We start from the raw sequence: 12578 nt of genomic DNA, 5'->3' as shown, positions 1-12578 counted from the left end.
GAAGACTTTTGCATGCAATTTGCTCCTTTTTCCAATTCCCCCAGCCCCTAAGAGCACCCCCAGCCTCTCAGCCCCCTGTGTGTGATGCCCAGGGTTCATAGCAGGAGCTCAGGTGTCCACCGAGTGAACATATGTGTGTCTATTTTGTGAAGCCTCAACCTTGGTGAGGGAGACTGGCCCTTGCTTGAAGGCATAGATCCAGTTCCCTAGCCCATTCATTCTCCAGGGGGTCGTTACAGAGCTGGAATGAGAAGATGAAGCAAAGAGGAAGGCAGGACAGGAGCCCTACCCCCATGTCCCTCCCAGGGCACGGGTGTCACCCCCTGGTACCTAAGTCTCTGCGTGTCAGTCTCGCCAAGAGGAAAGCTCAAGGTAGCATAGCTGACTGTATCTTCCATCACCGGGTTGTAGCACCCCAGGGAGTGGGGGCGTTCGGCTTGGGGGGTCCTTCTAGCCTGAGAGAAAGACAAAATTTCAGCTCTTATCACTCCTCTCCCCATCCTAACTCCCCCACCCACCCCCACAGTACTCTATCACCCATGTCCATTGCATTTCTTTTTAAAGATTTTTTTTTGATGTGGACCATTTTTTTAAAGCCTTTATTGAATTTGTTACAATATTGCTTTTGTCTTCTGTTTCGGTTTGTTGGTTCTGTGGCACGTGGAATCCTAGCTACCTGACCAAGGATGGAACCCAACATGCCCTGCATTGGAAGGCGAAGTCTTAACCACTGGACCGCCAGGAAAGTTCTTTTTTATTTGTTAATTGACACATAGTTGATTTTCCACTTCGCTTCTTTCTTGACTTCAAGACCTGCCCTGCATTCCCTCTTTCTGCCCTCCTACCTTTATATTCCTCACAAAGAAGCTCTGTCCACTGGAACTTTCCTGAAGGCCCTGCTGTCTCTGAATCCTCTTCCAACTGAGAAATAAAGACGTGATCAGGGAGGACGAAGGGCCTGGGGAGAGCGCCCTGAGGACCCAGCACGCTGGGGGCTGCAAGGCTGCGTGACCAGGGACCCACTCCCTGGGATGGGGGAGGCAAAGCAAAGGAGTCAGGTGGTAGGAGGCACTCACTTCCGCTGAAGCTTGACTCCCCAGATGGCCAGAAGGAAGATGGCCAGGCAGAACCCCACTCCCAAGGCCGCACGCCGGCTGATGGTGGCAGCACTGTCTGATGGAGAAGGGAGGCACGTCAGCTGACGACACAGCCTCAGCTGGGGAGCAGGCCTGCTCCACTCTTTGCCTGGGAGGTATCCTCGGCTTCTCTCTGAGAGGCCACTGTCCTTCTGGCCTGCAAAACTCCTCCGTGCCCCAGGCATGTGACTCAGAATAAGAGGGAGAAGCCAGCCCTGCCCTCTGGACATCTATCTCATTAGGAGGGAAGTGCAATCGGTTTTCAAGAGAAGCGCCTGCTTTGTGACAGACTCAGGCACACGAAGAGCACCCAACCCTCATAAATGGTACTGTCTCATCAGAAGGCCTCTTGAGTATGAGTGTGTGCTAAGTCGCTTCAGTTGTGTCCGACTCTTTGCGACCCCATGGACTGTAGCCCTCCAGGCTCCTCTGTCCATGCGATTCTCTAGGCAAGAATACTGGAGTGGGTTGCCATGCCCTCCTCCAGGGGATCTTCCTGACCTGCATTGGCAGGTGGGTTCTTTACCACTAGTGCCACCTGGGAGGCCCCAAGGGCCACTTGGCTTTACTTAAAATCACTTGTCCTTCAACCCAGCAAGTCCAGGCAGGAACCTAGCCTACCATTGTCCTTGTGGGTGTGCCCGGAGCAGGAGACTGTGCCCAGCCTTGAGGAGGGCACTGGGCACATAGTTTAGCAACATTGCACCCTGAGGAAAGGAGGCAGGTCTCAGGGTGTCTGTGGAGGGGAGGCCTAGGGAACGTGGTATTAAGTTACTTTTCCGAATGACACAGTGAGGTTGGCTCCCTTTAGCACCAGCTTTACATGGTGATGGTCCTCTACGTTTAAAGTCCTGGCTTCAGTCACTAATCTGAGAAAAACACAATAAGTAAATATTCCCCCCTATGTTTCCAGACTCTTCAGACACCTGTTTATGCACAAATCTAGAACAATCTCCAAGTGCCTTTATTACATGGAAAGTGAAAGTGTTAGCCGCTCAGTCGTGTCCGACTTTTTGCAACCCCACAGACTGTAGCCTACCAGGCTCCTCTGTCCATGGAATTCTCCAGGCAGAAGTACTGGAGTGGGTTGCCATTCCCTTCTCCCCGGGGGTCTTCCCGACCCAGGGATCAAACCCTGGTCTTCAGCACTGTAGGCAGATTCTTTACCATCTAAGCCACTAGGGAAGCCCCCATTACGTGAAGAAAGGAAAATTCAAGGCAATGTGTGAGCTCTTCCAAAGTCTAAGTAACAAAGAAGGGTGTATGGACCCAGGTCTCTAGAGGCCTATTGTGCATGAACAGAATATTTCTTCAAGGAGACATACCCAGCCAACAGCAAAAGCCTTGAGGGAGGAGAGGAGGCAGAGTTCTCAGGGAGCAAGAAAGAAGTGACTGTCCTTCCACTGTTTACCCTTCCATGCTGTTTCTTTTCTTTCGTTTTTTTTTTTTTCTTTTTACCATGTACTTACATTGTCTTAAAGGAAAAAAACACTGCTAAAAAAAAAATCAAAAGATAGAAACAAGCAGCCTTTCAAGTGTTAGACAAAGAGGGAGAGGCAGAGAGAGGGAGCCAAGAGGCGCTCAGGGTGTCTGGAAGGAGGGAGGCAGGCAGAGAGGGAGTCCTCCTTGAGTCTGGAGAGACTGAGCAGGAGAAGGAAGGTGGAAGAGCTGTGTGTGGAGCAGGGGCCTCTGAGCGCAGGGTTCCCCACACCCCCGCCCGCCCCCTGCAGGAGAGGGAGGGTGCACAGGGCAGGATCAGGGATGTGATCTGAACACACAGCAGCACAGCCGAGGAGGAAGCCCCAGGAGTGGCCAGGGCCAGAGAAGAAGCAGGGGGCCTTACAGTAGACAGTGAGGGTGGTCGGGGGCGACTGGCTCTGGCCCAGATGGTTGGTCCCCCGGCACCAGTAGCTGCCTGCGTGCTGCAGCTTCACCGGCTCCAACCTCAGCGTCTGGCCGTAATGGTGGAGGTCTTGGTTATTCCCATCAAACCAGTTGTAGTGGGAGGTGGGAGGGTTGGCGTCGCTCTCGCAGGTCAGGACTGCCGTCTTCCCCTCCACCACGCCATCTTTTGGGCTGATGGACACACGCAGCCTTCTGGGAGCATCTGCAGGATGAGCAAAGTCAGGATTCAGGTCACTGGTCCTCTGCCCATCTCTGCCATCTGCCTCCAGCTCCAGCCACTCACACATCACTCGGAGCTCGCGGGCCTCAGATGAGGTCTGTCCTATGGAGTTGTTGACCAAGCAGTGGTAGGTTCCCGAATCTTCTGGAGAGATGGGGTCAAAGGTAAGTGTCTTCCCTGCCTTCAGAAGAAGGCTTCCATCTTTCTTCCAGAAGACATGGATGTCCGCGGGACGGCTACTTGAGAACTCACACTGGAGGAGGATCCGCTTCCCAGATCGAATCTCTGTATGAGGGCTGATCTGGATGCTGACGTCCTTGGGGGCATCTGGAAAGCAAGTGCCTCAGGCTGACCTCTGAGATCCCTTGCCCTCCTCCTGTCCCCAAGACTCCCTCTCCCCTTGGCTCCGAGGCCTGACTCTCATCCCTCAGTTCTCTGTGAGGACTGTGGTCCAGGCTGCGGGCTCCTCACTCTTAGAACCCCGTTATCCAGGCTGGGCCACCCCCCAGCTCCCGCGGGCCTGGGGCACTCACAGAGGACGTTCAGGTTGACGGAGGGAGACCACGAACACCACTGGTTACAGGCTTCGCATTTGACTGGCTGTGCGTCCCAGGCGACTTTTCGAATCGTCAGCTTCTGTGATGTCTGGTCCTGGGAGCCTGGACTGTTCCAGTTATATCGAGTAACTGTGGGGTTACTGGAATTGAAGGTGCAGGACAGGGTCACACTGTCTCCTTCTCGAATTGGTGTGGGGCTTTGAATCACCGTGGTGACCCCCTTGGGGGGATCTGGGAGAAAACCAGAGAGATGGATGAAGAAAAGATAGCTACCTCTAATATCAGTATTCCTTCCAGCTTCCTCTCTGCTCTCCCCATGCCCTGCATTGACACAGTGTGTCAGTTAGCTGAGGGAAGGCTTGTGCTTCCCGCTTGCCCTGGCCATTTGGCCTGATAGTGGTTTGAGATAGGATGTTGCAGTGGTTAAGAGAACAGCTCTGGGCAGAGTATGTACGTATGGTGCTGAGCAAGGAGGGGCTGCTGTTTGCGGATCTCTGCATGGGTCTGGGGGCTGTCAAGGCTTGGTCATATAGCAAGGGCGTTCATTCAAATGAGAAAAAGCATAGCTCTGGAGCCAGACTGCTGGATCCTGCCACTTGGAGGCTGCAGACCTCAGTTTACTCATCTGTCAAATGGGGTCCTGTGAGTAGCTAACCTTGTGGAACCATTGTGAAGACGGAGTGAGAGGAGGCCATTAGAGCCCCATGGCAAGTGGTAAACACATTGCTGCCACTAATGTAAACCATATCCGTTGTCTAGATTCCAGGATTTGGGTATCCAGCGTATTTGAAGGAAATGGCAACCCACTCCAGTATCCTTGGCCTGGAAAATCTCATGTACAGTGGAGCCTGGTGGACTGCAGTGGAGCCTGGTGGGCTGCAGTTGTTCATGGGGTCACAAAGAGTCGGGCACGACTGAGCGATTAACACCAACACTAACGTGACACCCCAGGGTCCAAGGATCAGATATAGGGACTCTCTTTGTCCCGGGCTCTGCTCAGTAACAAGACTCACTGGTGCTAAACAGGGCCAGATGACAGAGAGGTAACAAGACATTTTGCCCCGGTTCTCAAAAACTTCGGACCCCTCCAGGGACTCAGTCGCTGCATAGTGGTGCCAAGTCTCTGTGTCCCTCATGGGACCCTGGCAGCTTGCCATTCATTCAGTCAATAAACATCTACTGAGCACCTCCCACGAGCCAGGCCCTGCTTTGTTGCTGAGGGCATGACTGTGAACTATAGCACAACACCCGCCTCCCAGGAGCTAATCTGTCGGAAGCCCCTGGTTTCTGCTTGCTGTCCCTTCTCGGACTCTTCTATTTCCTCTGCGACTACTCACACTGGACGTCCAAGTCAGCTTCCTGGCCAACAGATCCAGGCCCGAGACTATTTTCTGCCAAGCAGGAGTACTTCCCAGCATGCTTGATGAGGACTTGAGGGATCTGGAAGGTCCTGCCATTCTTTCCAGGCAGTTCTTGCTCATTGAAATACCAGGTGTAATTCACTGGAGGAGGATTGGCGGCTGATATACAAGCCAGCTCTACTGTAACTCCTTCTTTAATTGACGAGGGGGAGAGCTGAACCCTGGAAGGTTCTGGAGCATCTGGAAGAAGGGGCCGAGGAGGGGGGTGGGGTGAGCAGAGGCCTCTATGGGTCCCCTCCTGAGGGCCTGGGTGGGTCCCCTCCTGAAGGCCTGGGTGGCACCCCTGCTGACTCCCAGCCTGCCCCTTTTGCAGCTCCCGGGAGGCTCACAGTGCACCTGGAGATCCACCGCATCTGACTGTCTTAGGCCCACATCATTGGAGGCCTGGCACGTGTACTGCCCGCTCATCATCCTGGTCACTTCGGGCAGAGTGAGTGTTGTCCCCTGCTCCTCCAGTTGAGTCCCGTCCTTGAACCAGGACACACTCCAGTGCGGCGGGTTGCTGGTGACCTGGCACCTCATGGTCACAGACTCTCCCTCTGTGACGGTGGCTTCTTCGGGGCTGACCTGGATCTCCAACTTTGGTGCGTCTGGAGGAGCAGAGGACAGTGCAGAAGGGGTAGGGAATTTTCCGAGGGTGTTAAGTGCTGAGAAGTTGCAGCCCTTTAATTCTGATAAAGTAGCAGCCTACATAGAGTGGGGTGAGAGTCTGGAGCCACTCCTTGTTGCCCTTGTCAACAAAGGTGGGCTGGTCCAAGCACCAGGGGACTGTCACAGCCTCCCGACTCATCTCTCTGCTCCCCCTAAGCCCAGTCCCTGAAGCTCTGGTCTCTGCCAGCAGCCAGCTGCATTCCCAGGAGGGTCCATCAGAGCTTGCCACTCCCCTGCTTGAAGCCGTTCGCTGGATTCTACACTTAGAGAAAAACCCAAAGCCCTCCCTGCAGCCCCTGAGATCTAGCGTCCCAATCCCTCTCGGCCTTCCTTTCCTACCATTGGGCCCCTTGGACATAGTGCCAAGGTCAAGGGCCCCTTGCTCTGATGCAGACATGCCAGGTTCCTACCTCAAGGTCTTGGACTTGTTCTTCCCTCTCCCCGGGTTGCTCTTCTCACAGAGATACTGTGTGCCCGCCTCAGTCCCTCCCTTCACTGAGTCTCAGCTTGAGTTAAGCCTCCACCCCTCACTCTCTCTGTCCTAGCCCTGATTTCCTTTTATCTTCTCTCTTTTAAAATATCTATTTATTTGGCTGAGTTGGGACTTAGCTGCAGGACAGGGTCACTGTTGCATCATGTGGGACCTTCCGTTGCAACACACAAACTCTAGTTGTGGAGCATGGGCTTTCTAGTTTTGGCGCATGAGTTTAGTTGCTCTCCAGCACGTGGGATCTTAGCTCCTTGACTAGAAACTGAACCTGTGCCCTCTGCATTGCAAGGCAGAGTCTTAACCACTGGATCACCAAGGAAGTCCCTATTTTTTCTTAACTACACTTAGCACCACCTAAAATTATGTCCTGTATTCCCCTGATTATCTATTTGCTCTCCTATCCCCCACTGCAATGCTAGTGCCACGTAGGCAAGAACTTTGCTTACTGCTCTATGCCTGGCAGCCATAATACAGCTTAGCGCCGAGTAGGTTCACAATAAATATTTATTGAATGAATGAATGAGGCTCCAATAATGATGAGAAAAAATTCTTCATCCCATCCCCCCAAGGGAACAAAAACCCCTTAGCCAGGTGATCCCCAAATCATGTCATGGCTTGAGGATCGAGTAAATTATTTTATTCTGTTTGGCGTGCATGCTCAGTAGCTTTAGTCGTGTACAACTCTTTGTGACCCCATGGACTGTAGCCTGTCAGGCTCCTCTGTCCAGGGGGATTCTCCAAGTAAGAATTCTGGAGTGGATTGTCATGCCCTCCCGCAGGAGATCTTCCTGACCCAGGGATCAAACCTGCATCTCTTATGTCTCTTGCTTTACCACGAGTGCCACCTGGGAAGCAGACGCTAACATGAATCTGTGCCCTGAAACACCAGCGCTGATGATGGGAAGGACACAGCGGGTGCTGAAGCTCTGCCTGGGCCATTCCCATCTGCGAGTGCCCACAGACCCATCACGCTTCCTTCTCTGAGCTACCCATGCCCCTCTGAGGGGGTGAAGAGATGACAGGACCCTCGTCCCTCCCACAGGAGCGTCGGGGAGACTCACGCTTCACTTCCAGCAACACCGTTTTCTCTGAGAGTACCCGCTGTTTCATGGGGTCCCAGAGCTGGCAGGTCAGGTTCTTGCCATCATGACTCCACTTGGGCTGGAAACTGAGGCGGCTCTGGGTGGCGACCATATCAGGGGAGAGGATGGTATTGGTGGTCACAGACCCCTCCAGGGACCACTGCAAATGGATCTGGTAATCATGGCAGGCGAAATTCAGCGAGCAGGTGACAGTGACTTCCTGGTCCTCGTAGATTTCCTGACGGAGCTCTATGTGGGGTTGAGGAGCCCTCTCTGCAAAAGAGCAGGGACTCAGTGGGAGGAGAGGGTGGGTGATTTGAGAGAGTAGCGCTGAAACATATACACAGCCATGCGTAAAATAGATAACCAGTGTGTGTTTGGTGTGTGAAGCAGGGCACCCACAGTAATGCTCTTTATACGACCTGGGTGGATAGGGTGGGGAGGCAGGTGAAAGCGGGGTTCAGGATGGAGGGGACACCTGTATACCTGTGACTGATTCATACTGATGTATGGCAAAAACCATCACAGTATTATAAAGTAATTATCCTCCAATTAAACAAATAAATTTTAAATAATAAATAAAATAAATATTAATCTTATCTAAAAACATCTTCATAGAAAATCCAAAACAATGTTCAATCATATTCCAGGCTACTGTAGCCCAGCCATTGTGAAGTGAAGTCGCTCAGTCGTGTCCGACTCTTTGCGACCCCGTGGACCGTAGCCCACCAGGCTCCTCAATCCATGGAATTCTCCAGGCAAGAATACTGGAGTGGGTTGCCATTTCCTTCTCCAGGGAATCTTCCCGACCCAGGGATTGAACCCGGGTCTCCCGCATTACAGGCATACGCTTTACTGTCTGAGCCACCAGGGAAGCCCCAGCTGTATCTACACACAGATTAGCCGTCACAGGAGTGGCAGGTGGAGGCGCTGCAGTTCTTTCTGTGCTGATGTAAATGTTCTAGAGTTGACTGTGGTAATGGTTGAACATGTCTGTAAACACACTAACAAATACTGAACTGAACACTTTCAGTAGGTGAGTTGTATTAGACTTATCTCAATAAAACTGTTTTTAAAAAAAGAAAAACAAAAAGAGCAGGGACCACGCTGGAAGCCTGAGAGACGGACCCACTTTAGACACCCTGCCCCAAGTAACCCATCAGGAATCCCCGGCCACTCCGTCCACCTCTGCCTCTGGGCCCGCCTTTCTCTGCTCAGCCGCAATACCCTCTGAAAGGGCTTGTGAAAGCTGATCCTCCTTAGGAACTGTGTCTTACAGTCTATGCTTGCTTCAGTCACACGCCCTGGTGTTTGCCTTCTCAGCGGTGACTCTCCTTCAGTGGAGAGGCCTGTTGGGCAGCCAGTCTCCGCTGTCCCCAGGGCTGGGCCATCCTCATATTGTGGCATCTCTCACCCCAAACATAAGGCTGCATGGAACCACCCACCAAATCCACAGGCTATGGAACAGAATGAGCATGCCGCCTGGGGTAGGGGCCCCACACCTGTGTTTTGTTCACACCCTATCCGTGTGTCAGGTAGCTGCATAGGGCTAGTTAGAATTAATCCCTCACATTAACACATTGGCAGGTTTCCCTTGAAAATTCAGATCTCCATGTTTTCTGGAAAAATCAGGCAACCCAGAAGCCAGATTCTAGAATGTACAGGAGCTGAGTGGCAGGCAGTCTGCTCAAGGAGGGGTGAAGGCCCACACTCCAGTTTGCCATGGGCACCACGGGGTCCTTGTGCCACCCTGGTCTCTCTGGCATCCTCGTCTGGCCTCTGCAGGCAGCACAGTTTGTGATCGTTCCCAGGAGTCGGAAGTTTCCCCACCTTCCTCCTTGCTGAGACAAAGGGACCCATCCTCAGGGCCTTACCAGAAATGTTGAGGGCTAGAGGCTCCATCCATTTGTCAAGCCCTGATGTCATCCTCAGCCCCAGAGGGCCGCTGTCATTGACCTTGACAGGATTGATGAGGAGGGTACAGTTGTTTCTGTTGTTTCCCAGGAACTGTACCCTTTCCTGACTGGGGGTAGGCTCCTTGGCTTTCAGGTTCTTATAATAGAGGATGGTCCCCTTGTAGTGCTTGGCCTCCTTGTCATACGTAAAATTGTGGTACACAGTCACGTTATCTAGGGTGTGTCCACCACCTTTTGGCCAATAGTATGTGCAAGGGATCCAGATGCAGGCTCCATCCCAGGCATAGAGGGTCTCAGGATGCTTAAACTTCCAGGTTGAGTCAGAGAAAGCCAAGTATTCTGGAACCCACCAAAGTGAACAGAAAACATTAGTGAGGGACACTGAGAACTTTCAAAGGAATAAAGAATTTCCCCTGAAGAGACAGGGAGGGAGAGGGAGAGGTGTGTGTATACACACACACACGCACACACACACACACACACACACACACGAGCTTCCCTGGTGGCTCAGATGGTAAAGAATCTGCCTGCGATGCAGGAGACCCAGATTCAATCCCTAGGTTGGGAAGAGCCCCTGGATATGCATGTGCATGCGTGCTAAGTCGCTTCAGTCGTGTCTGACTCCTTGAGACCCTATGGACTACAGCCTGCCAGGCTCCTCTGTCTATGGGGATCCTCCAGGCAAGAATACTGGAGTGAGTTGTCGTGCCCTCCTCCAGGGCATCTTCCAACCCAGGGATCGAACCCTCAACTCTTATGTCTCCTGCCTTGGCAAGCATGTTCTTTACCACTAACGCCACCTTGGAAGCCCAAACACAAGCACACACACAGATATGTATATATGTATCTATATATATACATATATATATATACACACACACGCGCACACACTGCCTGTCCCCACCCTGCCCCACATTTACTCTTCTCTTCCCCTGTCTTTCCTCCTCCTCTGGCTTCCACCATCAGCCCAGACCCCAGGACCCACCGAGACTGCCATCCTTACCGAGAAGCAGGAGCGAGGGACCAAGGAGATGCATGGTGCTGTGTCTAGGCAGGAGCCTGGGCCAGGAAGAGTTTGTCTTTGAGCCACCTGGTCGCTGACATCTTCCAGACAGCTCTTCTTGCGCACATATGCCAACCCCTTTTCCCTGATCCCCGGAGGACAGTGACTGGTTGCACAGCAGGATAGGGGATTCCAGAAGCTCATGGGCCTTTTCGGGATACACCATGCCTCTCCCATCAGCCCAACACCACGTAGGACTAGCACTTCTTCCTTGCTTCCAACCATCCATCCATCCAATCCATCATCCATCCAAACTTCTATAAACTTGCTGGCTAGCTCTCAAGCTTTGAGTGGCACCAAACTGCTGAGCACCTCAAATGTCAGGCCCTAGGTGACTTGGAGCTTACCTTGGGGCAACCAGGGAAGGGTTTCACATAGGAAAGAGACAGGGCCAAACTCTGATTTTAAAGACCAGGAAAACAACAACAACAACAACTCTAAAGCCAGTCATTAAGCATGATGCCAGGAGAGCATTTAGATGGATCTGAGAGGACTCAGGAGAATGTGGTCCAAGGGACCATTCAGAGCACCGCCCCCCTGCCCCATACCCTGGGTTCTGTAGAAAACAAATCAACCAGGTATTGACACCGGCCTTGAGTAAAGGCCATGCCTATCTCAGTTCCAGTCAGGTGGGAATGTGGGCCCAGTACTGCCCTATCTTCTACTGTTTTAAAAGCTGCAAGAAGCCAAAATTTCGTGTCTTGCTTTGAAACAAAACAAAACAAATAAACACCATGCTGGTCAAACAAAACCTGTCTGTGGGCTAGAGGTGGTCCAAGGGCCACCCATGTGCAACCGCTGCCTGTGTGTGTGTGCACACACGCAATGAGCTGGACAGCTAACTCGCTAGACTTTTACACAGAGTTACATTTACATAGAGTTAAATTTAAGTCCCAATTTGCATGGTTGCACCCTTCAGGCCTGTCCCTGGGGGGGGAGCAGGTCACCAGGACAGGCCAACAGAGTGTGTCTCCTGTCTCAGCCCAGACCTTCGTCTCCTTCCCACCCCCTCCCTGCCCAGCTAACAGTTCCCACACATCAGCACCCCTGCCCCCAGCCGCTCCGGCTGTTTATCTCCTCCGGTTGTGTGGCTTAGGCTAAGGACTGTTGGGTGTCCACAACCAGCATGGGGAAAGCTAGGCTGCCGGCTGAAAGTAACAAGGAGTCTTGTTCCCAGGCCCAGAAGTCATGCTGCTCTGGCCCCAGGCATGGATGGGGTAGACACTCCATGCAGGGACCGTACAGCTCTGCAGGTGTTAATCACATTACACAGAAAAAAGTCTTTAAGGTCAAAAGCTGTATTAAAAAATGTGAAATGGAATTCTTCAGCGTAGACCTTTTCAGGCCCTTTAACCAGCTGTATATGCCTTGTGCATTTCCCAGCATGGAGCTTAGAGTACAGCACAAGACCCCAGCTTCTTTAGCCAGGGGAACTATTTTACACGCTTTAGTCCCAGGCTCAGTATTCCAGGGGATGCACTTTGGACCCCCTTTGGGTTTCCACAAGGGCCGTGGCCAGGGCCAGCGTCCATTCCTCGTGGCAAAGACTAGCCTCCAGGGGTTGGGCAAGAGTACCCCTCTGCCAGCAGCCACCAGTCACACCCTCATTGGGGACCCGCTGGAGGACACCAGGCCTGTGGGAGAGGGGCGCTTCTCAGAGCAGGGCTGTATGCTTATCCCCATGGAGCTTCAGGCGGTCTCTGGGGCACAAAGTGTGGGCCCCAGGCCTGCGATTGGAAGGCTGCTGAGGTGGGACAGTGCAGGGAGGCTGGGGACAGTCGGCCCTGTGCGCAAAGGCTCCAGACATGTGCTCTGCTCAACACCAGCCTGCATAGAGCCTCACAGGACCTCGGAGCTGGCCTCCCTGGGTCCACTATCCCCTCCTGGGCACTCCGTGAGGGCAGGGCACCCTCCTGCTCTCAGATGACTTGCCAGAAAGATGCTCAAAGACAGGGGACTGCCACCTGTTGTCTACTGGCAGGAGAAGGGAAGAGAGTCCCCACTGTGCTCCCAGCCCCCGAATTGTGCCAGCTTTCAGTGGCTGCTCCGTGTGTGCTTGTCTAATGCAAAAAAGAACGAAATAGTTTTTACCTGTTTCCTCATGTGTCTTCCCTCTTCGGGGACCCTGGCAGCATCT

General features: G+C 52.8%; 1 protein-coding gene across 12 annotated transcripts in view; it reads right to left on the bottom strand.

The window, feature by feature from the left end:
• Window positions 1-12578, bottom strand: part of CD22 (CD22 molecule) — a 13952-nt gene extending 1374 nt beyond the window's left edge. For 2 of the 12 annotated variants that reach the window (XM_060398049.1, XM_027977448.2), the window contains exons 1-12: window positions 12533-12578; window positions 10382-10788; window positions 9337-9717; window positions 7442-7735; window positions 5569-5829; window positions 5156-5419; window positions 3795-4049; window positions 3325-3588; window positions 2980-3243; window positions 1077-1173; window positions 846-921; window positions 331-455 (exon numbers count right to left, since the gene is read on the bottom strand). In XM_060398049.1, the coding sequence (XP_060254032.1) occupies window positions 331-455; window positions 846-921; window positions 1077-1173; window positions 2980-3243; window positions 3325-3588; window positions 3795-4049; window positions 5156-5419; window positions 5569-5829; window positions 7442-7735; window positions 9337-9717; window positions 10382-10670 (2570 nt within the window). In that variant the 5' untranslated portion in view covers window positions 10671-10788; window positions 12533-12578. Of the gene's footprint in view, window positions 1-330; window positions 456-845; window positions 922-1076; window positions 1174-2979; window positions 3244-3324; window positions 3589-3794; window positions 4050-5155; window positions 5420-5568; window positions 5830-7441; window positions 7736-9336; window positions 9718-10381 lie in introns of all 12 variants that reach the window. The other 10 variants (XM_060398050.1, XM_042231986.1, XM_060398051.1 and 7 more) reach the window with 6 other exon arrangements.

The sequence above is a fragment of the Ovis aries genome, chromosome 14, assembly GCF_016772045.2.
Source record: "Ovis aries strain OAR_USU_Benz2616 breed Rambouillet chromosome 14, ARS-UI_Ramb_v3.0, whole genome shotgun sequence".
In the NCBI taxonomy this organism is placed as follows: domain Eukaryota; kingdom Metazoa; phylum Chordata; class Mammalia; order Artiodactyla; family Bovidae; genus Ovis; species Ovis aries.
Note: the sequence above shows the minus strand (reverse complement) of the source record. Positions and strands in the feature narration are given on the sequence as shown.